The sequence below is a fragment of the Peromyscus eremicus genome, unplaced genomic scaffold (genome assembly GCF_949786415.1).
Source record: "Peromyscus eremicus unplaced genomic scaffold, PerEre_H2_v1 PerEre#2#chr22_unloc_1, whole genome shotgun sequence".
Taxonomy (NCBI): Eukaryota; Metazoa; Chordata; class Mammalia; order Rodentia; family Cricetidae; genus Peromyscus; species Peromyscus eremicus.
The window spans coordinates 10,841,661-10,868,611 of NW_026734286.1; the positions used below are offsets into that span (position 1 = coordinate 10,841,661).

The window sequence follows — 26,951 nt, forward strand, 5'->3', positions numbered from 1 at the left end:
GCGTCACATGTGGCCTGTGCCGGTCCTGCTGCTGACCCCCTTGTTCCCCAGCAACACGTGCAGGATGGCCGGAAGGAGAACCTGGAGGGCTTTGTGCGCACCTTCCAGAAGGAGCTGCCCGAAGATTCCCACGCAGGGGTCTTTGCCCTAGACTGTGAGATGGTGAGTCTGGGCTCTTGGGAACTGGTGCTGTGTGCGGCTGGCGCCACTCTGGAAGGCTGAGGAAGTGAGGCCGCCTGAGGGCTTGCAAGCCAGTGGATGGCTGAGGTGCAAGGCTGTCACTAATGCCGCATCTCCACGGTGTCCTGAGGCGGGGTGTGTGTGTGTGTGTGTGTGTGTGTGTGTCCTCAGCCCACTTGAGAGGGGTTCTCGGGGTTCCTGGCCTGCGTCTCCCTCTGCTGCCGTGGCTCCCCAGGTGTCCCCACAGGGTCTGTGCAGCAGCCATGGCTAGCCACCCGGGGCGGGTGGGTTGGGAAGCCGGCTGCATCTAGCGCCCATCTCCACGCCCGCAGTCCTACACTACGTACGGCCTGGAGCTGACCCGCGTCACAGTCGTGGACACAGACATGCAGGTCGTGTACGACACCTTTGTCAAGCCCGACAACGAAGTTGTCGACTACAACACCAGGTGGGTCCCGGCCTGCCACGGGACCCCAGCCTTGCTCCTGTCCTGCCTGGCCCAGCTCTCCTCTCAAATCCGGCCCTGTGCAGGTTCTCGGGGGTGACAGAGGCTGACCTCGTGGACACAAGCATCACCCTGCGGGACGTGCAGGCCGTCTTGCTGAGCATGTTCAGCGCTGACACCATCCTCATAGGACATAGCCTGGAGAGTGACCTGCTGGCCCTCAAGGTAGCTGTGCCTGCTGCAGCTGAGGCTGGGAGGCCCTGCCCAGCAAGCCCCGTCCACGACCCACCTCTCCCGTAGGTTATCCACGGCACGGTGGTGGACACCTCAGTGCTGTTCCCGCACCGCCTGGGCCTGCCCTACAAGCGCTCCCTGCGGAACCTCATGGCCGACTACCTCAGACAGATCATCCAAGACAATGGTGAGGAGCCAGCGTCCGGGTGAGGGCTGGGGGACAGAGCAGGTCAGGACCGTGCTGACCATGTCTGCCCTGCAGTGGATGGGCACAGCTCCAGTGAGGATGCCAGCGCCTGCATGCACCTTGTCATCTGGAAGATCCGAGAAGACGCCAAGACCAAGCGATGACTCCCCACCCACCGCCGCCGCCACCATGCCACGCCCCTTCCCTACATCCCTGACGGCCCTTAGCCCCGATGCCCTCAGCCCCGATGCCCTCGGCCTCTTTTCAAACTGTAATAAAACATGACAGCTGACCATGCGTCTCCCGAGCTCAGGCTACAGGTCTGGAGTGGCCCTGAGCTGGGGCTGAGACCGACCCCCTGAGCCCAGCCCCACACAGTCAGTCCTACGTGTCACCCTCAGCCCTGTGCCCTGTGCCCAGTCAGCCCCCACCCTCCCGCTGCACCAGGCAGTGGCCCGCCCTGCTCTTTGTGTATAACGCAGCTGACAGGACAAGCCCTCATGGTTTGACACGGGGGTTGTCTTTTTTTACTTTATACTGTTATTTTTATTAATTTTTAATTTAAACCTGCTGACCCCACAGTTCCTCCTCATCAGAGGAGTCCAGCCCTGGAGCCATTGGGATCCAGGGCCTGAACCCCACACAGTCAATCCCGTGGGCTTGGATGTCTGCCCTGCCTTGTGGGGTGGCTTCCGGAACTCACCCGAACCCACCAAGACTCCCCAACCTCAGAGCCAAGCCAGCCCCAAGGAAGGCCTGACCTTCCAGGGCCTCTGGGCTGCCTTCCTGGGGGCTGCTGCCTCTCTCCGTGGGTAGGAACAGAATAAATGTATGAACTTTAGATTTCATAGTGTGTGGTGCTTTGGGGGCCAGGCAGGACCCCGACACACCCCCTTGTGGCCCCTGTCCCAGTGGCCAGGGTCAAGGAAAACAAATTATTCCCTTGCCCAGAAACCATCTCTGATCCCAAGTGGGCCCATGCCACCCTGCTCTGGGGACCTCTGTGAGATAGCCCAAAGCTTGGGTAGGCCGTGCTTGCCCGCCCGCCCTCCCTTGAGGGTCACCTCGTGTCTCTAGTGCAGGCTGCTGGTGTGGTTTCATCGGCTGTTGTGAGCCCAGCTACTTAAACAAGGTCCAGAGTGGAAACCAGGAACCCCTGCCACCTGGTGTCTTGAGAAAGGGCCTGGCCATCAAGGCCACTCTGTCCCTATGCCAGGAAACATGCAGTCCTCATGTCCCATGTGACCTCGGCATGATTGGCTTCCTCTTGGCAGTTACCTGTTGGGCACAGAGGAGCCCCAGAGCCATGAGGCCCTGGCTTGGCTAGCTGGAATTAGAACCATGCAGGGTGACCCAGCTGTGAGGGTCAGGGCAAGCCTCCTGTGGGGGCTGTGGCTCATGGCAACGGCAGCTTCCAGGGGTTACTACGCGGTGTAGGGAGCTCTGGGCTGCAGGGTCCGTGGGAGCTTCCTTGGTTAAGCCGGGCCATCTACCCTCAGGGTTCTCTTGACCAATTTGTCCCCTCTTCTACCTTCTGTAAAAAAGTTTTTTTAAAAAAATAAACGGTGCCGATGTATTCACAAGAGTCCAAGTGTCTGTCTTGGGTGCTTTGATGTGTGTGTCTGCCTATGCCCTGCCCAGGACATGTCAAGGTACCCTGGAGGTTTCCCCCGGGCAGGAGGCCAGCCTGCAAGGACCTTTCTGTTAGCTACCCCTGGCTCGGCATTGACAGCCTCAGGCCCTGTGTATGCCTGCGCGGAGGGGCGGCTGTCTCCACTGTGATTGCCCCCTTCCCCTGTGTAAGTCAGGGTAGGAGATCTCCCAAAGGCCATCCAAAAGGACAGGAGAACCTGTGGGTCTTGTCCTGAGGCCAGCCTTTGCTCCAGACCCCTGCCTGCCCCACAGCCTGACCTCTCAGCAAGGCTTCTCGGTCCCTACCCGCTCGTCCCTACCCCATGACGCGCGCTTCTGCCCATGAGACATAGCTCCACCCACGAAACGTGACACCACCCACGGGGCGTGGCTTTACCCACCAGGCAGAGAGCTGCCCTGGAAGCCGGGGCTCCACCCATGATGCCCGGCCCAGTCCATTCTTGCCCCACCCACAAGCACGGCCCCGACACGAGATTGGCCACGCCCACAAGGCCCGGAGCCGCCCCGCCTAGCTCTAAGGCATGGCCCCGCCCACAACACCGGACCCTTACCCCCGGGCCACCCAGCTAAGTCCCCCCCTTCTCCAGGTCCCGCCCCCTTCCCCTCCCTTCTGCCCCCGACCCTAAGGTCCGGGTAGGCCCCGCCCCGTTCTCGATGCCCCGCCCCCGAGCCCGCGCCGCCCGTTTCAGACCCGTTGGCACCAGGCTAACAGTTCCACAACATCGGCGGCCCTGGACGCCGCAGGCGGCCCGCCCTAGGCAGCCCGGCCCCACCAAGCCCGGCCCTCTCAGGTGAGCATCGACGCTCACGAGCTCCCAGGGCATCTGTGTGACCTCTCTGGGCTCTGCGGGTCACGGGGCTGGGGTGTCAGCACTGGGGGCAGGAGATGGCGCCCCGTTGGGGGTTACGGACGGGACAGTCTGGTGACCATTAGACAGTTTCTTAGGGCTGTGCATTGTGGGTACTGGGGGACACTGCCCACGGGTGTCTGTGAGTGGGCGGTGTTCCTGTCCTAGATGCGCTTTGGAGAGGGTGTCTCTTGACTGGAGCAGCACTTCTCAACCTATAGGTCAAGACCCATCGGGGTCGCCTAAGACCATCGGAAAACACAGATATTGACATTACGATTCACAGTAATAGCAAAATTACAGCTATGAAGTAACAACAAAATAATGGAGCCGGGCGGTGGTGGCACACACCTTTAATCCCAGCACTGGGACGCAGAGGCAGGCAGATCTCTGAGTTCAAGGCCAGCCTGGGCTACAGAGCGAGATCCAGGACAGCCAGGGCTACACAGGGAAACCCTGTCTCGAAGAAACAAAACAAAAAAATACTAACAAGTTTTGTAGTTGGGAGGAACTATATTAAAGGGTCACAGCATCAGCAAGGTTGAGATCCACTGGACTAATGAGTCCCCTAGAATCCCAGCTGCCCCACGGGTCTCCTCACCCCGTCCCTCCCACCCCCTTCCCGAGCCTCAGTTTCCCTCTGATAATCAGGGCAAGGCAGGGCTCAGTCTCCTAGGACAGGGCTGGCGCTGAGCCAGGAGGATGCCCTGCCCCAAGAAGCCCTGGGGACACACATGACTCAGACACCAACAGTCCCTGTCCCTGGGGGAGATGCCGAACACTACAGTTGTAGAGGTGACCAGAGGCAGGATGGGGGACATCCCAGCTACTCAGGAAGCCCCTAGGAGGCGAAGGATCCAGACGGGCCGGTCTGGGAAGTACAGAATGAGACCTGAAGGGTGAGGAACCTACCTATCAGGGAGGGGGGGGGCTGTTGTGGATGGGGGATGGGGACAACTGGGCAAGCTAGGAGATTGCTGGAGTGCTGGGGGTGTGGGGGGTGAAGCTAGGAGATTGCTGGAGTGCTGGGGGTGTGGGGGGTGAAGCTAGGAGATTGCTGGAGTGCTGGGGGTGTGGGGGGGTGAAGCTAGGAGATTGCTGGAGTGCTGGGGGTGTGGGGGGGTGAAGCTAGGAGATTGCTGGAGTGCTGGGGGTGTGGGGGGTGAAGCTAGGAGATTGCTGGAGTGCTGGGGGTGTGGGGGGTGAAGCTAGGAGATTGCTGGAGTGCTGGGGGTGTGGGGGGTGAAGCTAGGAGATTGCTGGAGTGCTGGGGGTGTGGGGGGTGAAGCTAGGAGATTGCTGGAGTGCTGGGGGTGTGGGGGGGTGAAGCTAGGAGATTGCTGGAGTGCTGGGGGTGTGGGGGGTGAAGCTAGGAGATTGCTGGAGTGCTGGGGGTGTGGGGGGTGAAGCTAGGAGATTGCTGGAGTGCTGGGGGTGTGGGGGATGAAGAGCTGCCGGGGTGATGGAGGCAGCTGCCGGTCGCCTGGGCACAATTAGTACAGATTACAGTGGGGACCCAGGTCCCCGGTTACAATGCCAGGCTCAAGTTCCCAGACTAGCCAGGTGTGGTAGCACAGCCCTGTCATCCTAGCTACTCCAGGAGGCTGAGGCAGGAGAATCATGAGTTCAAGGCCAGCCTGGTCTACACAGTGAGACCCTGACTCAAAAGATGGACTGTCGGAAGGCTAGGTTGACGTGAGCCACCACACTTAGCAGCCCCCAGGCCAGACCACAGACACCCACTGCTAGGATTAAAGGCATGAGCTACCACACCAGGCCAGATCTGTTTTTAAGTGGCTCTATGCTCATACAAAGAGGCTGTGGGATGATGTCGCACATATAACCCTTGGCCCCGTGCGGTCAGTGAACATGGATTGAACACGGTTGGGCCGCGCTCGAGGAAGCAGGTGGGCCAGGACGGGCAGCCACGGCTTCCTCACCGTGGCTGGAGGCATCTCGGCAGTGATGTCCCCCACCCCGGGTGGCCAGCTGTGAACGGGGGATGTAGGCTGTGTGAGTGGTGAGAGAGATTCTCCAGTAAGCTCCGCTCCAGCCTCTGGTTTTTTCCCAAGACGAGGCCTTGCTAGCACCCCAGGCTGTGCTGGAACTCAGCAATCCTTCTGCTTCCGCCTCCCAGGCATGGGATTACGGGCCTAGCAGGCCCCTAGATCCCGAGGGCCGAGACGGCAGCCCTGGGAAGCACTACGGGCGAGGGTGATTGTGGCTTAGGGCTCTCTCTCTCCAATCCCACAGCCCCACCAGCATGGATGACGTTCACCTTGGGGGAGACCTGGAGGACAAAGACACAGGTGCAGTCCCGCGTCAGTCAGCAGTAAGGCAGGCTGGGGAGGGAGATGCTGGGGAGCGGCTGCGCCCCCAGCCCACACCACACCCGGAATGGGGCGACCATGGAGTTCCTGGGACCCTGCTCCCCGAGGGAAATGGCTTGGGGGACCAGAGTGCCCCTGTCACCGCCCCTGTGACCCGCCTCCCGGCTCGGGACCGTTGGCCCCCCCGCGGCTCGTCTGTCCAGTCCTGGTGTTTACCAGTTCCCGGCCTGAGATGGGCATCGCTGTGCCTGGGCCCCTGGGGGCCTGTTAGCCCTCAGGCTCCAGGGCGACAGGCGCTGCTGGCGGTTGTCCCTGGCGGAGCTCCAGCAGCAGCAGCAGCAGCGCCTGTCGCCCGCCTGTCCCCCGCAGCGTTCACCTGGGAGGTGAGGGCCAACAACCGCGCCTACCACAAGCAGTTCAGGACGAAGGGCTTCCTGTGCTGGAGACAGAAGAAGTACAAGGTGAGTCGCCCCCGCCCGTGCTGTGCCGGGATCCACCCCGGAGATCTCACTAGGTAACTCCTCATCCTCCTGCCTCGGCTTTCCTAGAGCTAGGGAATTTATTGCAGGATTAGCAAGGGAACCAAAGGCCTTCTGACCACGCCCCCAGCCCCTCACTGGGGGATTCTGGGTGGGGCTCCACCCTGACCACGCCCCCAGCCCCTCACTGGGGGATTCTAGGCGGGGCTCCACCCTGACCACGCCCCCAGACCCCTCACTGGGGATTCTGGGCGGGGCTCCACCCTGACCACGCCCCCAGACCCTCACTGGGGATTCTAGGCGGGGCTCCACCCTGACCACGCCCCCAGACCCCTCACTGGGGATTCTGGGCGGGGCTCCACCCTGACCACGCTCCCAGCCCTCACTTGGGGATTCTGGGCGGGGCCTCACCCCTGAGCACACCTTCAGTTCCCTCTGTCAGCCAGGCAGGCTCCTGCCTCAGCCTCCCGAGTGCTAGGATGACAGGCCTATGCTACCGGGCATTGCTGCCACTGCCATCCTTATTTTTATCATGACAGTGATGTCTGTTCTCTTCAAGTCCCTGATTTCACCTCCTTCCCTGTGAGCTAATCCAGCTCCATGGCTTTGCACTAAGTAGGCCTCCTTATCGCCCGCTGGAGGCCTTGCGTTCATCTGCTCCGTCAAGACCTCGCAGCTGCTCAGCAATGCCGACGGAAGCGCTGTGCTTCCTAAGGCCCGCAGTGCTGGCCAGAGGCCTGCAGGCACGCACGCATTCAGTGTTGGCTTGGCGTATGCTTCATGGACGCTGCCTCCTGGGAGCCTGCAGGGCGGCACGGGCGGCAGCCAGGTACCGGCAGCGTCGCATGCCGACGGCTGCTGGCTCTCGTTCTAGAGCAACGCCATCCACACAGCCAAGTACAACGTCTTCTCCTTTCTGCCTCTGAACCTGTTTGAGCAGTTCCACCGGACGTCCAATCTGTACTTCCTTATCATCATCATCCTGCAGGTGGGCGGGGCGGGGCGGGGCGGAGGTGTGGGCGGGGCGGGGGCGGGGCCGGTGTGGGGGTGGGGCTGGTGAATGTGGGCGGGGCTAGGGCGGGGCCGGTGTGTGGGCGGGGCGGGGCGGGGCTGGTGAGTGCGGTGTGGGCGGGGCGAGGGTGAGGCTAGTGGGTAGGTGTGGGCGGGGCTGGTGGGTGAGTTGTGGGCGGGGCTGGTAGGTGAGGTGTGAGTGGGGCTGGTAGGTGAGGTGAGGGCGGGGCGAGGGCGGGGCTGGTGAGTGAGGTGTGGGCGGGGCTAGTGGGTGAGGTGTGGGCGGGCCGAGGGCAGGGCTGGTGAATGAGGTGTGGGCGGGGTTGGTGAGTGGGTGTAGGCGGGGCGAGGGCGGGGCTGGTGAGTGAGGTGTGGGCGGGGCTAGTGGGTGAGGTGTGGGCAGGACTGGTGAATGAGGTGAGGGCGGGGCGAGGGCGGGGCTGGTGAGTGAGATGTGGGCGGGGCTAGTGGGTGAGGTGTGGGCGGGGCGAGGGCGGGGCTGGTGAATGAGGTGTGGGCGGGGCTGGTGAGTGGGTGTAGGCGGGGCGAGGGCGGGGCTGGTGAGTGAGGTGTGGGCGGGGCTAGTGGGTGAGGTGTGGGCGGGGCTGGTGAATGAGGTGTGGGCGGGGCGAGGCGGGCCTCAGGCTCACAGGGGCTACCTTGGGTGGGGGCATCTCTCTGAAGACTCTTGCACTCTTGGTTGTGTGGTGGGCGAAAGTCCCTCTTACCTCCCCTCTTGCGTGCTAGCCGCCCAGTCCCTGGCATGCAGGAGGGGCATCGCACTGCTGAACGCCGAAGGTGGGTGCATGGGAGAGTTTGTATCCAGCCCACACTGCCCTGGGGCCTTGTGTTCAGCAGGCCCTCAGCAAGTGCTGCCTAAGTCTTACGTCCAGACAGTGCTCAGGAAATGCTGTTGCAGGTTCAGGAAGGCACAACCCTCTAGCTTCCCAGGGCCAACTGTAGGGCTTCACAGAATTCCCTCGGCCCCACCCACCTGGTGGATGCTGCCTGAGGGGTGTGCCCTAAGTGGAGGTGCCCCCTCCCAGCTGCGAACAGTGTCTCAGGTGCACCCCACCAGCCCAGCACCGCATTTCTGGTCTGCTTTTACCCATCAAATTACAAAACCTGTACTGAGCACCTGCTGTGTGCAGAGGAGTCAGCCAGGCCCCGCCCACCGTGACTCTGTCTGCGGAGACTTGTGGAGAGTTAGTCTAGGAAGGGTCGGGGGCAGGGGGCTGGGGCTGCTCCCTGGAGGGGACAGAAGAGGAAAGGGGGGTCAGGGTGGTCTGAGGAGGGTAGGGTAGAGGCCATTGTGACCTCCTGGTACCCACAGAGCATCCCTGAGATCTCCACGCTGCCCTGGTTCACGCTCTTCGCACCCCTCCTCTGCCTCCTTGTGATCCGAGCCACCCGCGACCTGGTGGATGATATTGTGAGTGAGGCTAGGTTGGCGATGGCCAGGGACTGTCCCCAGACCACACACAGAAAGCAGAGCGTGCCCCAGGGGGCACTGCCTGCCTGGCTCTGCCTCTCTGTCTTGGGGACCCGGGCAGAGTGGGGACAGGGGACCAGCCAGCTCTCTGACTCTCATTCTGTCGGTCCAGGGTCGACACAGGAGCGATAAGATTGTCAACAACAGGCCCTGCCAGATCCTGAGAGGGAAGAGGTGAGGCTGACAGCCACCACAGGGATGGGCGACATCTGGGACAAGGAGACTCTGACCCGTGCTGGGAGGCCACTGGGGGGCTAGCTCCTCCCACACTGTCCTCGTTTGGTTTCTGTCCCTGTGGTAAACGCCATGACCAAAAGCGACTTGGGAGGCAAGGGTTTTTTTCCCTCACGGCCACGGCCACCCTGAGGGAAGTCGGGCAGGAACTCGAGGTGGGAGCGGATGGATGGGGAGGCTGTGGAGGAACACTGCTCAAGGACTTGCTCCCAGGACCACCAGCCCAGGAGCGGCCACGCCCACAGTGGGCGGGGCGGGACCCTCCCCACACATCAATCATTCATCAAGAAAATGCCACAAAGACACCCACGGGCCAACATGTTGGGCCGTTTTCTGGGCTGGAAGTCCCTCCTCGCAGATGGCTCTGGCATCCAGTTGACAAAATATGTGACCAGGACACACACAGTGTACATCCCAGCTGAGTCTGACCAGAGCCCAGGGTTGCATTAGTTAGGAACCTGCTGTCTACCATGCTGGGTGTTGGCTCTGGGATGGGGACCTGACAGTTGGCTCTGTGGATGATGGAGCTGAGACAGGGCTGCCCCTGGAGGAAAGGCTAAGGAGGACATGAATGGGGGCCTGGAGAGCACTGTGTGGAGACATGGACCCCGTGTGGGGACATAAGCAGGCGGGGGAAGGTTTCCTGGGGCAGTGGCTGCTGAGCTGAGCCTTGCAGGATGGAGGCTCAGCAGGAGCAGAGGTGGCCACTGCGGTCCAGTGAGGCTGGGCACCTGGGGCACAAGCCATGACACCGCATCCCGCCTTGTAGTTTCCTGTGGAAGAAATGGAAGAATCTGTGTGTGGGGGATGTGGTGTGTCTCAGCAAGGACAGCATCGTCCCGGTGAGCGCCCCCACCGTGAGCGCCCCTGGGGGAGGGCCCTCCAGCAGTCCTGACTCCTCCCCGCTCCACCCCAGGCTGACTTGCTCCTGCTGGCCAGCACAGAGCCCAGTAGCCTATGTTACGTGGAAACTGCAGACATTGATGGGTAAGAAGCCGTGGCTTCCCTCGGGGCTTGGATGACAGAGGAACCCTGCTTCCCCTGTGGCTAAATACAGCCAGATAGTCCAGTTAAGCCTTCAGGGCACCAGTGTGTCTGTACCCAGGCCAGATGGCCTAGGCCCAGCCTGGACCCATGGGCAGGTGTGGCCTCAGACAAGGCACACTCCCTCTCTGGGCTCATCTTCTGTTCATACAGTAGGTGCTCAGCAAAAGTGGTCAAGGGCCTGGAGGGCGTACAGCTTCTCACTGCAGGGTGTCATCCACAGCCACGTTTCCATGACTTTTCACCCCGCTCTCGTCCCCAGAGAGACCAACTTGAAGTTCAGACAGGCTCTGACGGTCACGCACCATGAGCTGACGAGCCCGAAGAAGATGGCTTCCTTCCAGGGTGAGGGGATGGGGGCCCTGTGTGCCTCTCTACGCCTCTTTGCTGGGTCAGGATGGATGGTGGGTGGGTCCCGCACAGCTCAGCGCCAGTCCTGTGCCTTTGCCAGCCTGTGGCCCTTCTACCATGCTGCCACCATGGGAAGGGACCCCCACCCCACACCCTACACACCCGCAGTTCCTTCCCTACCACAGGAATGTTCCCGGGCTGGTGTGACGTTTGCTGTTGCTCGGCAAGCAGACACGGGTGTTTTCACGGTCGTTTTGTAAGGCCAATTAAGAGGTTTTATCTTTTTCGTGTCTTAGTGCAAAGGCAATTTGCTCTCAGTGATGTAGACGTGCATGTTCTCTCAAGCCACAGCACACTGGCTTGGTTTCTCTAATCTTCTTTAGAACTTAACAATATTTCTAGCACTCAGGAGGCTGAGGCAGGAGGATCCCAGGTTTGAGGGCTGGTGAGGTTAAGAGCACTTGTTACTCTTGCAGAAGACCTGAGTGTGGTTCTCACTAGCTGACTACAGCCGGTAACTCCAGCTCCAAGGACCCAGAGCCTCTAGGCTCCACAGGCTCCTGCACACATGTGTCCAAACCTGTACAAAGATGTGTAACTAAAAATTTAAAGTCCGACATGCCTTTAATCCCAGCACTGGGGAGGCAGAGGCAGGAGGATCTCTGTGAGTTCGAGGCCAGCCTGGTCTACAGAATGAGATCCAGGACAGCCGGGGCTACACAGAGAAACCCTGTCTCGAAAAAAACAAAAACAAAACAAAACAAAAGATACATTCTATAGCTTGGCTAAGAAAAGACAGTTGTAGTAAGGGGTGGGAGAAGGATTCAGTGAGGTCTCTAGCCAGAGAGCCCAAAGGTCACCGCTGGTGAGCATGTACGCTCCAGTCTTCTAGGCGGAGAACAGGGGTTGCATTCACTCCCTTTAAGGAAGAACTTATGTGCTTCACATCCAGGTTTTCCTGGTGCTTCTCTGTGAGCACAAGACCCCTGTGCCTCCTCCAGCCTCCATCATGCAGTGACCCTAGGGCCTGCAGGGTCTAGCACTTGGCACATGGTACACGCTCCTTTAGTGTGTCAGGTGAGGAGGAGAAAGTTCCGGAGTAGACCGTGTGAGGAGGGGGAGGGGCGTGGCAGAGCATCCCAGGGCAAGCCTCCCTGATCTTTGGGTCTCCTCCTCTGAAGGACAGTGCTGCCCCCTGCTGGAATGCTGGGTGGTCAACAAGTCAGGGCCCCAAGATATTGTCCATGCTGAACAAACACCCTTAGGTGTCTGGGCTCCAGGGAAAGTGCTGAACCCTGCCCGTCCTCTGTGCCTGTCCCCCGACGGGTCACACATGACCACTAGGCCCTGGGCTCTTAAGACAGCAGAGGATCATGGGTGAGGTTGCCTTCTGCTGGAGCCAAGTCCTCAGATTTATCTTTTCTTCATTTTGTTGATTTTTAAAAAGAATCTTACATTTGTTTTTCAGACAAGGTTTCTCTGTGTAGTTTTGGTGCCTGTCCTGGAATTCCCTCGGCAGACCAGGCTGGCCTCGAACTCACAGAGATCTGCCTGCCTCTGCCTCCGAGTGCTGAGATCAAAGGCGTGCACCATTACCTTTCTAGAACATATCTTTATGGGTTTCACAAAGAGTTTCAATGTAAGCCCATCCCTCAAGGGTATTTATGTGTGCAGTGTTGTGCACAGAGGATTGAGTTAATCATCATTAGAATAAATTTTCACCAAATTGTGCCATGCTTAAACATGCCTAAAATAAATCACTTGGGGTAAGACTCCAGAAGTTTGAGCGAGCACTGGCTGCTGAGTTGCGTTGAGCAGGGCTGTCTTCCTGCCTGCTGTGGACCATCTCTCTGCAGGCCTGTGAAGGTCACAGAGATGGCTGAGGAGGGGCGCCTCACAAACACTGATGTCGTTGAAGGCATGAACATTGCAATGACATTCATCCAAGATTCAGACGCAAGGGAAGGGGCTGGAAAGGGGAGGGTGATCGGGTGGCAGGAACAGAATATGCAAAAGTCCTGAGGCCCTGATGGTCGACTTTGGAGCATTTCAGAGGAAGCTGAGAGATGGTGCTGGGGTGCCAGGAGGGAGTGTGGACCCAGTAGGGTGGCCTGAGTTGGGTAGAGACAGGAATGTGGCAGGAAGCCGCAGGCCCGGGACCAATGCTGAGGCCATGTGGCTGCTGCTTACCGGGTCCCACAGGTACGGTGACGTGTGAGGGGCCTAACAGCCGGATGCATGATTTTGTGGGGAGCCTGGAGTGGAACAGCAGGAAGTACCCACTGGACATCGGGAACCTCCTCCTGCGTGGCTGCAAGATCCGCAACACAGACACCTGCTACGGCCTGGTCATCTACGCTGGTACAGCACATGGGCCTCTGGATTGGGCAACTGAGGGAGAACCCTGAAGTTGATGAGGGACCCCAAAGCCTGCATGATGTGGGCCCTGGGTATTGTCAGATAGACTAGTGGTCAACACTCTGGTTGACGCTGAGAAAATAAAATGTTGCTGTGTAGAGGAAAGGAAGGATGGACAGGTGAGTGAGTGAATAGATTGGTGGATGGATGGATGGATGGATGGATGGATGGATGGATGGGTGAGTGGATGGATGGATGGTGGATGGATGGGTGGGTGGATGGATGGGTGGGTGGATGGATAGGTGGATGGGTGGATGGATGGTGGATGGATGGGTGGGTGGATGGATGGGTGGGTGGATGGATAGGTGGGTGGATGGATGGTGGATGGATGGATGGTGGATGGATGGGTGAGTGGATGGATGGATGGTGGATGGATGGGTGGGTGGATGGATGGGTGGGTGGATGGATAGGTGGATGGGTGGATGGGTGGATGGATGGGTGGGTGGATGGATGGTGGATGGATGGATGGTGGATGGATGGGTGAGTGGATGGATGGATGGTGGATGGATGGGTGGGTGGATGGATGGGTGGGTGGATGGATAGGTGGATGGGTGGATGGGTGGATGGATGGATGGATGGATGGATGGGTGGGTGGATGGATGGGTGGGTGGATGGATGGATGGTGGATGGATGGATGGATGAGTGGGTGGGTAGATGGATGGATGGTGGATGGATGGATGGATGGGTGGATGGATGGTGGATGGATAGATGAGTGGACATTTGAATGGTGTGCAGGTATATGACAGATGGAAATAAATCTTGCAGGTTTAGATACAAAGATCATGAAGAACTGTGGAAAGATTCATCTGAAGAGGACCAAGCTGGATCTGCTGATGAACAAGCTGGTGGTCCTGGTAAGGCTTCCAGGAGAGCCTGTGGGACCCTGAAGAGTGAGGTGATGACTCCACTCTTCTGCAGATGCCCTGGATCCCTGTTACCTCCTCACCCCCCTCACACACACACACACACACACACACACACACACACACACACGCCTGTACCCAGCACTAAGGTGACAGACCCGCCCTGGGCTCCTTTGTGTTATGTTTTGTGGTAGCCTCATGCAGGAGGTCAGGACTCAGAGGCCAGCTTTAATTAAAGACAAAGAGCTCCTAAGCCGGACTAGGACCCCGAGAGAGCCCTCTTGCCCTCCCTTACCCCAGGCTCCTCCTGGATGAATCCCCATGTCTGCTGGACCCCATGTGAGGGCCCCACCCATCTGCATCCTCCTCACAGATCTCTGTGTCCCTGGTGATCGGCTCCCTGCTGCTAGCACTGGGCTTCACCTTCACGGTGAAAGAATTCAAAGGCAAACACTACTATGTGTCGGCGCTGCACCAGCGCATGGAGGCCATGGAGATTTTCTTCATTTTCTGGGGCTTCCTCATCCTGCTCAGCGTCATGGTGCCCATGGCCATGTTCATCATGTAAGCTCCTGGGCAGGCCTTGGGGGTCCCTCTCCACAGGGTGTGGACTTGCAGCAAACCTGACTTGAGCATGGCCCTTTGCAGTGCCGAGTTCATCTACCTGGGGAACAGCTTCTTCATCAACTGGGACCTCAACATGTACTATGAGCCCCTGGATATGCCGGCCAAGGCCCGCAGCACCAGCCTCAACGACCAGCTGGGTCAGGTGCAGTACATCTTCTCAGACAAGACCGGGACGCTGACCCAGAACATCATGACCTTCAAGAAGTGCTGTATCAACGGCCAAGTCTACGGTGACGCCCCGCCCCGCCCCCACAGCTTCCTAGTGAGGCTGCCCTAGGGGATCTCCTAACGAACTCCTGAACTCAGAACCCTAGCTCAGTAATAATGTGTAACGTGTCCCCTGGAAGCAGGGGCAGGAACCAGGGGATCCCAAAAGTGTGGCCTCCCGGGGAAGCCGAATCCTGAAGCTGGTTCTTTCCCCAGATTCGGATGATGAGCATGGTACTCTCCGAAAGGTGAGCCCTGTGGACCCTGCCTCGGTGGAGAGCGTGGGTAGGCCTGGATGGGGTGTGTGGCAGAGGCCTGACCCTGCCTGCCTGCACCCCGCCGTCCCCCAGCGGAACCCCTATGCCTGGAACCTGTTCGCTGACGGCAAACTCCAGTTCTACAATAAGGAGCTGGAGTCCCTGGTGCGAGGCCAGCAGGACAGGGCGGTGCAGGAGTTCTGGCGCCTGCTGGCCATCTGCCACACCGTGATGGTCCAGGAGAAGGACAGTGAGTGCGGCCCGGTGGGCGGCGTCCGGGGCCACCGGAGTCACTGGGGTCACCGGGGTCACCAGGGCTGGGCGCCCCACCGCCTGGGAGCTGCAGTTAGGGTCTGCTGTGCGAGCCTGTCTAAGGGGCTGGAGATGGCTGGCCGCCCCTCCTGACCCCTCCTCACCCCGCCCCTCCTCACCCCCCGCCCCTCCTCACCCCTCCTCACCCCCGCCCCTCCTCACCCCCCACCCCTCCTCACCCCCCGCCCCTCCTCACCCCCCGCCCCTCCTCACCCCTCCCCCTCCTCCTCACCCCTTCTTACCCTCACCCCCCACCCCTCCTCACCCTACCCCCCCACCTCTTCTTACCCACACCCTTCACCCCTTCTTACCCACACCCCCCTTTATCGGTCAGATCAGCTGCTGTATCAGGCGGCTTCCCCTGATGAAGAAGCACTGGTTACCGCTGCCAGGAACTTTGGATACGTGTTTTTGTCTCGGACCCAGGACACCATCACCCTGGTGGAGCTGGGGGAGGAACGGGTCTACCAGGTTCTGGCCATGATGGATTTCAACAGCGTTCGAAAACGGATGTCAGTGCTGGGTGAGCCCCAGGCTCCTCCCTGCCACCCCTGTGCCTTGTGGCAGTGGGCAAGCAGACATCAGGGCCTTACCCCTCCCCCCACAGTCCGAAACCCAGAGGGTTCCATCTGCCTCTACACCAAGGGTGCAGACACAGTCATCTTGGAGCGTCTTCACAAGAAGGGTGTCATGGAGGCCACCACAGAGGAAGTCTTGGCTGTAAGTGTGCTGGGAGAGGCCAGTGTGTGCGGGTGCAGACTGAGGCCGTCCGTCTGTCCGTCTGTTTGGTCAGGTTGCTCATCGCGCGTGTTTACCCTGTTCCACCCCCACCCACACAGAAGCCGAGAGGCGCTGAACTCTTCAGTGTCTTTCTACTTTACACAGGGATACCCCGAGGGTAGGTTGGGCTCCGACCTCAGATGCCCCCTTCACCTGGCCCCTTCCCAACCTCGGCTGGGCTCCGGGTTTCCTTGACTCAGTGCTGGAGGATGTGTCTTGACTTCCGATGGCCTGTGTCCCTTGGGCTGTCCCCGCTGTCCCGCCAACACTTGCACATTCTCTGAGCTCGGGCGGCAGGTGGACCTCTGCACACGCTCTGGTGATGCCTCTGTCTGTCATTCTTTGAACCCTCCAGTCACAGCCGTAAACCCCCTCCAGGCCCCTCTCTCACTCAGAGCTGTCCTGCCCTCAGTCCCTAACCTGCAGGGCTGGGGGTGTCTGTGTGTCCAAGGGCTTTGCTGAGGGTTCTCAGGTACCCCCTGCTGTGGGGAGAGGGGATTCGGGTCCTTCAAAATGAAGACCCAGAGTCCAGGGGCTCAATCAGATGGATCACCTTTCCATAGAGTGGGTGGGTAAACTGAGGCCGAGTGAAGAACCTGTCTGAGGTGCCCGTCACAATGGAGACCCAGTTGACAGTCAAGCCTGACTGCACCACCCCAGTCAGCCAATAGCTGTGGTCAAAGTTCCCGGGGCCCTTATGGGATAGAGGGACACGAGAAGCAAATAGGCACCCTTTCCCTGGCCTTCAGGAGTAAACATGTTTCAAATCTGCCCAAGGGCCTGAAAGGGAGAGAGAGCCCTGAAGGATGCTAGGGGTCAAAAGTGTCCCCTCCCCATGGTGATGTTAGGAGGAGTCCTGGAACCGGGACCTTGAGTTGGGTGGATTACAAGGGTGTGTCTGTGTGTGTGTGGGGGAACCTTAGAATCCACTGAGCAGCTGGAGTGTAGACACACACACCTGCCTAGCTCTGGAGATCTGAGGCAGGAGGGTGAGGAACTCAGGCTAGCCTGGGCTATCAAGTCTCAAGAAAGAATTGGAGCCAGGCAGTGGTGGCACACGCCTTTAATCCCAGCTCTCTGGAGGCAGAGGCAGGTGGATCTCTGTGAGTTCGAGGCCAGCCTGGTCTACAGAGTGAGTTCCAAGACAGGCACCAAAACTACACAGAGAAACCCTGTCTCGGAAAACCAAAAAAGGAAGAAAGAAAGAATTGTCTGAGCCATGCATGAGGAGGGTATTAGCAGAGAGGGTGCCGCCTGTGCAAAGGTCCAGAGGGACGAGGGCGCTGGTGACCCTGGGGATAAGCAGGACCCTAAGGACTGGTGGTCAGGTGTTCATAGTCCGGCTGCCTCAGGCCTTCGCAGAGCAGACCCTGCGCACCCTGTGCCTGGCATACAAGGAGGTGGCGGAGGATGCCTATAAACAGTGGGAACCTGAGCACCAGGAGGCCGCCCTCATGCTGCAGAACCGTGCGCAGGCCCTGCACCAGGTGTACAACAAGATGGAACAGAACCTCCAGGTGAGTGGGCCGGGAGGGTGGGGACCGGCCGGCTGGGCTCCTTGGACCTGGGTCTTGTGGTCTAACCCTGTGCTTGCCCCCCAGCTGCTGGGAGCCACAGCCATTGAAGACAAGCTGCAGGACGGCGTGCCTGAGACCATCAACTGCCTCAAGAAGGGGAACATTAAAATGTGGGTGCTGACCGGGGACAAGCCAGGTGGGTCCCCGGCTCTGCTGCACCTGGGGCGCTGTCCCCAGGAGTGGGACACGTGCCTCGCGCAACCCCGGTGCTCCGGGAGAGTTTCGTCGTGACCATCACACAGCCGGGTGGGGACCCCTTCACACACCTGCCCTGAGGTGGCCCCCTGTGGGCCTCCAGGTCAGCGCTGAGGCGCTCCCTCGTACCCATGTATAGATAATTTTTGAGGTTTTAATTTTTGGTTATTTTTTGTTTTGTTTTCTTTTTGACTTTTTGCTTCTGACTTTCAAATTTGACATTTTGTGTTAAAGTGTGGTGGGCCTCAGGATCCCAACTCTATCCCAGCTCCCTGGTATCTCTCGCATCCGCAACCCTTTCAGACTCCCTAGGCCCAGCGGCTGAAGTCCCAGGCCTCCCTCTGATTGGCCAGCCCTGTTATGACAGCATTCGCTCCGGACCAATCACTGCGGCCAGCCGGGAGGTGGGGGGAGGAGGCCGCAAGGGACCGGGCCCTCCGTGGTGGGCGGGGCCTCCGGGCGCGGGGGCGGGGCTCCTGGATCTGGTGCTGAGCCGAAGGGCCTGCACCTGGCTGGGTTTGCAGAGACTGCGGTGAACATCGGCTTCGCGTGCAAGCTGCTGTCCGAGAACATGATCATTATGGAAGATAAGGACATCAAGTAAGCAGGTCGACCTCCCTGCCACCCTCACACCGTCCCATGGGTAGGACGATGGCGCCACTTTTCCATCCATCCCATGTCCCAACAGGCATTTACTGGACAACTATTGGAACGAAAGCGAACAGCACAGGTCGTTCAAGATGATGACCCAGCACAACATGGCCTTGATCATCAATGGGGAGTTCCTGGTGAGTGTCACTGGGGGCGAGGGGCAGCCGGGCTGGTGAAACGGGGTGGGGGACATGCCGAGGACAGTGATGCGGGCCTAGTGACCCAAGCCCCTTCTTCCCCATCCCGTCTCCCACCTCTGACACCCAGGATCAGTTGCTCCTGTCCTTGCGCAAGGAGCCCCGAGCTCTGGTCCAGAATGCGGTGGTGGATGAGGTCGACCAGGAGCCGGTGATGTCTAGGATGGACTTTCTCCAGGCGCGGAGGATCTCCCAGATGTTTCGAAACTTTGGGTCCTCCCTGGCACCATCCCCGTCAGTCACCTCCAAGACTGGCGAGAGCCTCGAAGAGCGGCGGGAGAGGGCCTTTGTAGACCTGGCCTCCAAATGCCAGGCTGTCATCTGCTGCAGGGTGACACCCAAGCAGAAGGCCCTGGTGGTGGCGTTGGTAAAGAAATACCAGCAGGTGGTGACGCTGGCCATCGGAGATGGAGCCAACGATGTGAACATGATCAAGAGTGGGTGGCAGGCCTGAGGCAGGGGGTGGGGGTGAGGGTGGGAGGGGTGTGCCTGGGGGGTGGAGCCTGAGGATTGGGCCCAGGATGGCTGGTAACGGCGGCCATGGCCCCTGCAGCTGCAGACATCGGCGTGGGCCTCGCGGGTCAGGAGGGCATGCAGGCCGTTCAGAACAGCGACTACGTGCTGGCCCAGTTCTGCTACCTGCAGCGGCTGCTCCTTGTGCATGGACGCTGGTCCTACATGCGCGTCTGCAAGTTCCTGCGTTACTTTTTCTACAAGACGGTGGCCAGCATGATGGCCCAGATTTGGTTCTCCTTGTTCAACGGCTTCACCGCACAGGTGTGTGTGGGGAGGGCGGGAGGATGCATGGTCCCTTGCCTGTCATCCTGACACTAGGGAAGCTGAGGCAGGAGAATTGCCACTAGTCCAAGACTACCTGGGCAGATCAGGTGTGGTGGTGCACACCTATCGTGACAGTTTTGAGGATGATGAGGCACGAAGATTACCGTGGGTTCAAGATAGCTAGGTTAAGCCTGGGCGGAGGTGGTGCACGCCTTTAATCCCAGCACTAAGGAGGCAGAGGCAGGTGGATCTCTGAGTTCGAGGCCAGCCTGGTCTACAGAGTGAGATCCAGGACAGCCAGGGCTGCACAGAGAAACCAAAATAATAAAACAAAATATAGCTAGGTTGTTGTTAGTCCTGTTTCAGAACACAGAGTGAGTTCCTGGGGCTGTAGCTCAGTTGGCGGGGTGCTGACCTACTGTGCACAGAGCCTTGGGGGCTCCCCGCTGAGTACATGTGCTGGGGTGAAACCCAAGGCTTTGTGAGTGCAAGGTGAGCACTTAGCAACTGTAGCCCAGGCTGGACATCCTCCTGCATCAGCCTCCCCAGGGTTGGGGTGCTCAGGCTCTGGGCTCCCGGTGTTTATTCTTAGCTCAGTTAGGTCTGGCATCAAGAGAAGAGCTGAGCCGGCTGTCCCTGGGTCTCTTCTAGCTCCATTAGTCAGAATCAAACCTGATGCCATTCTAGAAGAGTCTAGAAGCTCATTCTCTCCACTGGCTTGTAGAACCTCTAAAGTGCCAGACTTGGACGTCTGTCCTTGTTGTCGCCTGTCCCGGGCGGCCGGCCGCCGGCCGCGGGGCCCCTGGTGAGGTCTGGTCTCCCTTGCAGCCCCTGTATGAAGGCTGGTTCCTGGCTCTCTTTAACCTGATGTACTCCACGCTCCCAGTCCTGTACATCGGTCTGTTTGAGCAGGTGAGTGCCAGGCAGGTCTTGTGTCCTGTCTCTTCACCCAGCAGGCCACCTGCTCTTTCCAGAGCTCTGTCTCGTGGGGTCTGCGGGAGGGGGGCCTCTGGCTGGAGAGGTTCTGGCACCGTGAGAACCAGATCTTCTATGCAGCCTTCTGTGTAATGGGAAGAGGGTTCCAGAGGAAGGCTCTGTGCTGTTCCTCCCGTTCACGACCTAGAGTGACGCTGCCAGAGAGGACAGGTGGGACTGAGACAAGGGTTTTGATTCTATCCCACATTTAAATTTTACATATTTACTTATTTATCTTGGTGGGAAGAAAATTGGGCCATTTGGTTTGAGTGCGTTACCACGTGCTGAATGAACTTCTGGAGACGCTCTTTGAGTCCTACCTGCAGACTCCCCCACTTCCTGACCCCCTAAGAGCCTCTGCCTCCTGTCCAGGACATGACTGCCGAGAAGAGCCTAAAGATGCCCAAGTTGTATGTGGCTGGCCAGAAAGATGAGCTGTTCAACTACAGCATCTTCCTGCAAGCCATTGTCCACGGTGCCCTCACATCTGTCATCAACTTCTTCGTACCGGTGCTGGTCAGCCATGACATCTCCAAGTCCGGCAGTTCCAGTGACTACCAGTCCTTTGGGGTACTGGTGGCAATATCTGGGCTGCTTTCTATCACCATGGAGGTAGGTGGAACCATGACTCCTGAGAAACCATGGATACCTCTGCCTCACACTGACTTTTTACTCAATCCTCTTAAAGAAATAGACTTGTTTCGCCAGGACGGTGGCGCACACCTTTAATCTCAGCACTCGGGAGGCAGAGGCAGGCAGAACTCTGTGAGTTCAAGACCAGCCTGGTCTACAGAGCAAGATCCAGGACAGCCAGGGCTGTTACACAGAGAAACCCTGTCTCAGAAAACAGATTTGTTTCATTTTAACTCTCTCTCTCTCTCTCTCTCTCTCTCTCTCATTCTCGTGTGTGTGTGTGTGTGTGTGTGTGTGTGTGTGCGCGCGCGCGCATGCACGTGCACATTCAGTGGCCCACGGAAGCCAGAAGAGGGCATCATGTCCCCTGGAGCTGGAGTTACAGGTGCTTGTGGGCCAGCTGACATGGGTGCTGGGTGGAGCGTGAATCCTAATTGGTCTTAATAATAAAAACCGGGAGCCAGATATATTTAATGTCTCTCAACCTTATACACTTTACACCTCCTTAGTGAATTTCTTTTCTGAATCTGGTAACAAGGAAAACTATAACTATAAAGTCTTCAACTCCATCAGAGACCTGAGAAGTAGAAAGTGCATGCAAGCGACTTCCAAAAAATGTGAGAAATGACAGAAACGGCCAGCTGCCTGGACAGTCACCCAGGATTCCTCTGCAATGTGGGGGCATCCATCTTCGGCCTACAGGCCTGGCATATCTGACAGACTTATCTGTGAAGCAGGATTTTCCGAAGGGCCTTCCTACCTTGTCTTGGCAAAGTTCAGCAGTCCTTTCTTTTGTGTCCTGCTTGTCCGTTTGGACAGCATACTGTCAGCAGTTGAGGCAAGGGCAGTTTCTTGCCCATTTACTAACTTTTGCCACAAAGAAAGTGAACTCCATATGGAGTTTCTTCAGTGCCCATCATCTTCTCTGAAGTAGATTGGTGCTGCCTGGAGCAGACATGGCTCACTGTCAAAAAAAAAAAAAAAACAAAAAACCTATGTTAAAACAGTTTAAATGCCATATTCTGTAAATCTCTGAAGTGTTTGAAGATCACCTCTCTACATAAGATATATCTGTTTGACCTTGAAAACATACCTAACATGACTGCAAGTTTAATTGTAATAGGTGACTAACTCTTAACCTTCATTTCTTTATTATCCTAAATAGTTTGTAATAATAACTTTCAAGGACTAGCAATTTGCATTACATTGTTAAATGAGATGTATAGGTACAATGCCTTGAACAAGATTAGAAATGTATGTACTGTATATTCTTTTTTTTTTTTTTTAAAGATTTATTTATTTATTATGTATACAGCATGTATGACCAGAAGAGGGAGCCAGATCTCATTAGGTGGTTGTGAGCCACCATGTGGTTGCTGGGAATTGAACTCAGGTCCTCTGGAAGAGCAGTCAGTGCTCTTAACCTCTGAGCCACCTCTCCAGCCGTACTGTATATTCTAACAAAAATAATCTCAACTTTGTATCAATATACAAAGGTCCATATCAATGCAAAATTATTTAAAACAAGTAGTTGCTTTTTAAAAGCAGATTCAATAATCTACCCCTTATTCTATCTATATCCCCTTTTTCTTTTCAGAGTAGATTCAATAATTTACCCTTTATCCCGTCATTTCTACATTCCTTTTTTCTTTTTTCTTTTTCTTTCTTCCTTCCTTTCTTCCTTCCTTCCTTTCTTCCTTCCTTTCTTTCTTCCTTCCTTCCTTCCTTTCTTTCTTTCTTTCTTTCTTTCTTTTTTTTAGGGATAAATGCTGAAAGATCAGAGAGACAAAGGAACAAGACACAGCCACCTCTCACCTCACCAACTCCTCAGCCTGAAAGGGCTGAGCGCCTGTCTCCTCCCACCTTATAGTCCTTTCTCGGCCCAGCCATGTCACTTCCAGGTTCCTCCTCCCTAGTTCCGAGATCAAAGGCGTGTGCCTCCCAAGTACTAGGATCAAAAGCATGCGATCCCAAGTGCTGGGATTACCGGTGTGTGCCACCACTGTCTGGCCTCTACAGCTAACTAGTGGCTGGCTCCACACTCTGATCTCCAGGCAAGCTTTATTTGTTAGAGCACAAACAAAGTATCCCCACAGCTGGGAACTGAACTCAGGTCCTCTCCACGAGCTCTTAACTGTTGAGCCCTCCCTTCAGGCCACCCTCTAAAAAGTCTTGGGTGTCTTGTGTTTTGTGTCTTTTCTTTTCCTCCTTACCTTTTTGTTTGTTTGTTTGTTTGTTTGAGATGAGGTCTCATTATGCAGCTCTGACTGACCTGAAACTCTGTAGCCCAGGCTGGCCTTTAATTCAAAGAGATCCACCTGCCTCTGCCTTCAGATAGCTGGGATTAAAGGCATGTGCCATCATGCTCAACTCAAGAATGCTTTTAGAATGTGTGTGGTATGTGCCTGCCTGTGTGTACTCGTGCCGTGGAAGTCAGAGGACTCCCTTGGAAACTGATTTCGATTGAGGCATAGTCTTGTGCATTGCTGCTGTTATGTGACAAGTCCTCCTGGGGACACACGATACACCAGTCTCCCCACCGCAGACCAGGAGTCCACGACAGACCAAAGTGCAGATCCACCAAAGTCCAGCATGGTGGACTGATGTGTTTCATGGGCACTTCCAGGAGTGTGGTGAGGGGTCGCTCACGGGAACAGAAGTGACTCAGAGACGGCCGCCTCACTAAAGCCCGACCAGCATGGTGACAACTCACAAAAACTGGAGCACACTGCACAGCTGCAGGCGTGTGACAAGTTGCAGAGTGGCCTTTCCAAGTGACTTGGGTTCTAAACCTCTTCAGGCAGCCCAGCTGGTTTTGTGTCTTCCAGGCAGGCTGCTGGCCTCAGTGGCATTATTGATCACTGTGAGGGAGAGGCCTAGTGCATTTGGTCAGTTTCAGGGACTTCCTGGAGCTACTTTGTGTTGTTTACCTTCCTGCAGCTGAAATGCTTTAATCTGGAAGGAAATGGTCACAACTGGGTATGTGGTCAGGCTATCTGGCCGTGGGCTTTGCAGATTTTGGTCACTGTCTCCCATCCAGTCAGAGGTTGGCCGGGATGACAGGCGTGTGCGGTCCCACCTGGCGAGCACCTTCCACAGGGGTGCTGGAGATCGGACACTCGCCCCAGCCCCCAATGCTGACTTCCCCGAACCCCGGGGCTCCGCGTCCTGCCTCCCATCGCTGACTTCCTGGCTCCCTGTGCAGGTTATTCTTGTCATTAAGTACTGGACACTCCTGTGTGTGGGCAGCATCGTGCTCAGCCTCGGCTCCTACGTCCTCATGACAAGCCTCACCCAGGGCCTGTGGTTGTACAAGATTTCGCCAAAGACCTTCCCGTTTCTGTGTGAGCCTCCATTGTGTAGGGGAGGGATGGACAGGAGGCAGTTACCTCTCATCTGGAGGAGGGGAGCTGGCGGGGTAGTGCCCCGTGGCTGGGGGGGGCTGGTGTTCACGCCTCCTGTCTGTTTGGTCTTCAGTCGCTGACTACAATGTGCTCAGCCAGCCTGCCAACCTGCTGGTGATCATGCTCAACGTGACCCTGAATACGCTACCAGTCCTGGCCTTTCGCGTGATCCGCAAAACTGTTTTGAAACTGCGGCTTAAGGTGAGGCAGAGCTGTGGACACCCCCACCGACCCCTCCTCCCAGCTGTCACAGTCCCTGTGCTCCAGGGACTCCCAGTGTCCTCGAGGCCCAAATCCCTGAGCATGGTGTGTATCTTAGGGTACTCCTTGACACAGCGGGGTTCCTGCCCAGGGAGGGAGGGAGACGGCTTCAGAAGGGTTTAGGTGAAATGGGAAGTCGCTCCAGTATCCATCCATCCGTGGGCTGTCAGGTGTGGCCCGGCCATGTGCTGGAGTATGGCTCAGTCTCCAAAAAGAATGATAGTAGGGCACGGCCTGGAGGGACCTCAGAGACACCGTGGTCAGTGAGAGACCCAAACACAAATGCCACAGTGTGGGACTCCATGACGGGGAGCCCAGAGGTGGGAAGTGGAGTGTGGGTGACGGGGACTGTGGGGGGCAGGTAACCTCTCATGGGAATGAGGCTTCATTAGGGGTGACAGAATATTCTGGAAGTAACAGTTGTACAACTTTCTGATGTGCTTAGAGCCAGAAACTGTCCTTAAATGAGGATAACGTGGCAGCTGAAAAGAAAATTAGGATTCATTTATTTTTTATTTCTTATGTGTGTGGATGTTTTGTCTGCATCCATGTGAGGGCCCAGCGCCCACAGAGGAGGGAGGCACCGGCTCACCTGGAACAGGAGTTAGAGACAGCTGTGAGCTGCCATGTGGGTGCTCTGGCCCTTCCAACCCCCAGACACATCTCCCTCCACCACCGGCCCTAACGCAGTCAACTTTTTTTTTTTTTCCCTTTCCAGAGCTGAGGACCGAACCCAGGGCCTTGCGCTTGCTACGCAAGCGCTCTACCACTGAGCTAAATCCCCAACCCTCTTTTGGTTTTTCAAGACAGGGTTTCTCTGTGTAGCCCTGGCTGGCCTGGATCTCACTCTGTAGACCAGGCTTGCCTCGAACTCACAGAGATCCTCCTGCCTCTGCCTCCTGAGTGCTGGGATTAAAGGCGTGCAAGTTTAAGAAATTTTAAACATTTTGTTTTCTGATATAAAGTCCTCAGTCAGGTCCCAAGGAAAGACTGATGATGTGCCCAGTGGAGAGTCCAGGAAGGGCTCTTCTTAAATCCACATTTTTTTCTTTATGTAGTGAGGATGGGGTGGGAGTATGAGTGGTCCATGCTGTGGGACATTTGTGGAGGTCAGAGGACAGGTTTTGGGAGTTAGTTCTCTGGTTCCACTGTGTGGACTACCACGTGTGGACTACCATGTGTGGATACCATGTGTGGACTACCACTGTGTGGACTACCATGTGTGGACTACCATGTGTGGACTACCATGTGTGGACTACCATGTGTGGACTACCATGTGTAGACTATCACTGTGTGGACTACCATGTGTGGACTACCATGTGTGGACTACCATGTGTGGATACCATGTGTGGACTACCACTGTGTGGACTACCATGTGTGGACTACCATGTGTGGACTACCATGTGTGGACTACCATGTGTGGACTACCATGTGTAGACTACCACTGTGTGGACTACCATGTGTGGATACCATGTGTGGACTACCATGTGTGGACTACCATGTGTGGATTATTCGGGTCAACAGGCTTTTGGAGGCAAGTGGCTTTACCAACCCTGCTGTCTCTGGGGTCCCTGTGAAGGACTGATAGTTGGTCCAGAATCTGTTTCCAGGTCAGATGCCAGTTGGCTGGACCAGTGTTGGGAAGCTCCGTGTGTTCTCCATGGGGGACAAGGGACCCTAACTCCCCCCACCCCACCCCCACCCCCGCCCCGTTGTCTCCTACGCTCTGCAGGAGGAGGAGGAAGAGGAGGAGGAGATCCCGAGTGAGGAAGTGGCCGTGGAGCCGGCCGTGAGGCACCTTCGCCGGGGCACTGCCGCCCGCAGATCCAGCTACGCCTTCTCCCACCGTGAGGGCTACGCAGACCTGATCACCCAGGGCACCATCCTGCGCAGGCCCACGGCAGAATGTGGCGGGGACACGGTCTGGGAGTCTCCAAACCCATCTGAAGAGAACCTACCCTTCAACCACAGAGAATCAATATTTAATCCACGGAAGATCTCCATCCTGGCTAAGAAGAAACTCCACCACTATGGAAAGAGGTCCCAGACGGAGGAGACCATAGCGAGCTCCCAGATGGAGAAGCAGGACCTTGTGAACCTGGACACCCGGCCCATTGACGCTGAGAAGCCGCCCACCGCCACAAGTGCCACGTCGGGGTCACTCCAGGTGTCTTCGTCCGATGACCAGGCCTTCCACAGTGTGCCTTCAGAGTACACCCTGGCCAGCCGGCCGGAGCGCTTGGATGTCAGGACCTCTTCTTGGAGGAGGCCTCCGTGGAAGGGCTCAGCCTCTTCGAAGAGCCAGCTCTAAGTCCCCACGAAGTAA

At 57.3% G+C, this 26,951-nt stretch overlaps 2 protein-coding genes across 2 annotated transcripts in view; both read left to right on the forward strand.

Moving 5' to 3' along the window:
• Positions 1-1,338, forward strand: part of Rexo1 (RNA exonuclease 1 homolog) — a 19,463-nt gene extending 18,125 nt beyond the window's left edge. Inside the window, exons 12-16 of the mRNA XM_059252097.1 lie at positions 52-162; positions 513-628; positions 712-850; positions 926-1,046; positions 1,122-1,338. Of these exons, the coding sequence (XP_059108080.1) occupies positions 52-162; positions 513-628; positions 712-850; positions 926-1,046; positions 1,122-1,210 (576 nt within the window). The 3' untranslated portion in view covers positions 1,211-1,338. The remainder of the gene's footprint in view (positions 1-51; positions 163-512; positions 629-711; positions 851-925; positions 1,047-1,121) is intronic.
• Positions 1,339-3,220: 1,882 nt separating this feature from the next.
• On the forward strand, positions 3,221-26,951 carry Atp8b3 (ATPase phospholipid transporting 8B3). The gene is given in 28 exon segments (XM_059251672.1): positions 3,221-3,286; positions 3,412-3,490; positions 6,247-6,338; positions 7,231-7,344; positions 8,701-8,799; positions 8,972-9,033; positions 9,863-9,935; positions 10,010-10,080; positions 10,400-10,482; positions 12,691-12,849; positions 13,672-13,760; positions 14,143-14,333; positions 14,418-14,626; positions 14,820-14,851; positions 14,954-15,110; positions 15,507-15,695; positions 15,780-15,892; positions 17,305-17,469; positions 17,554-17,665; positions 18,249-18,324; positions 18,413-18,512; positions 18,643-19,009; positions 19,126-19,349; positions 20,181-20,264; positions 20,700-20,939; positions 24,166-24,304; positions 24,438-24,565; positions 26,358-26,951. Coding segments are annotated over 28 exon segments (4,107 nt in total).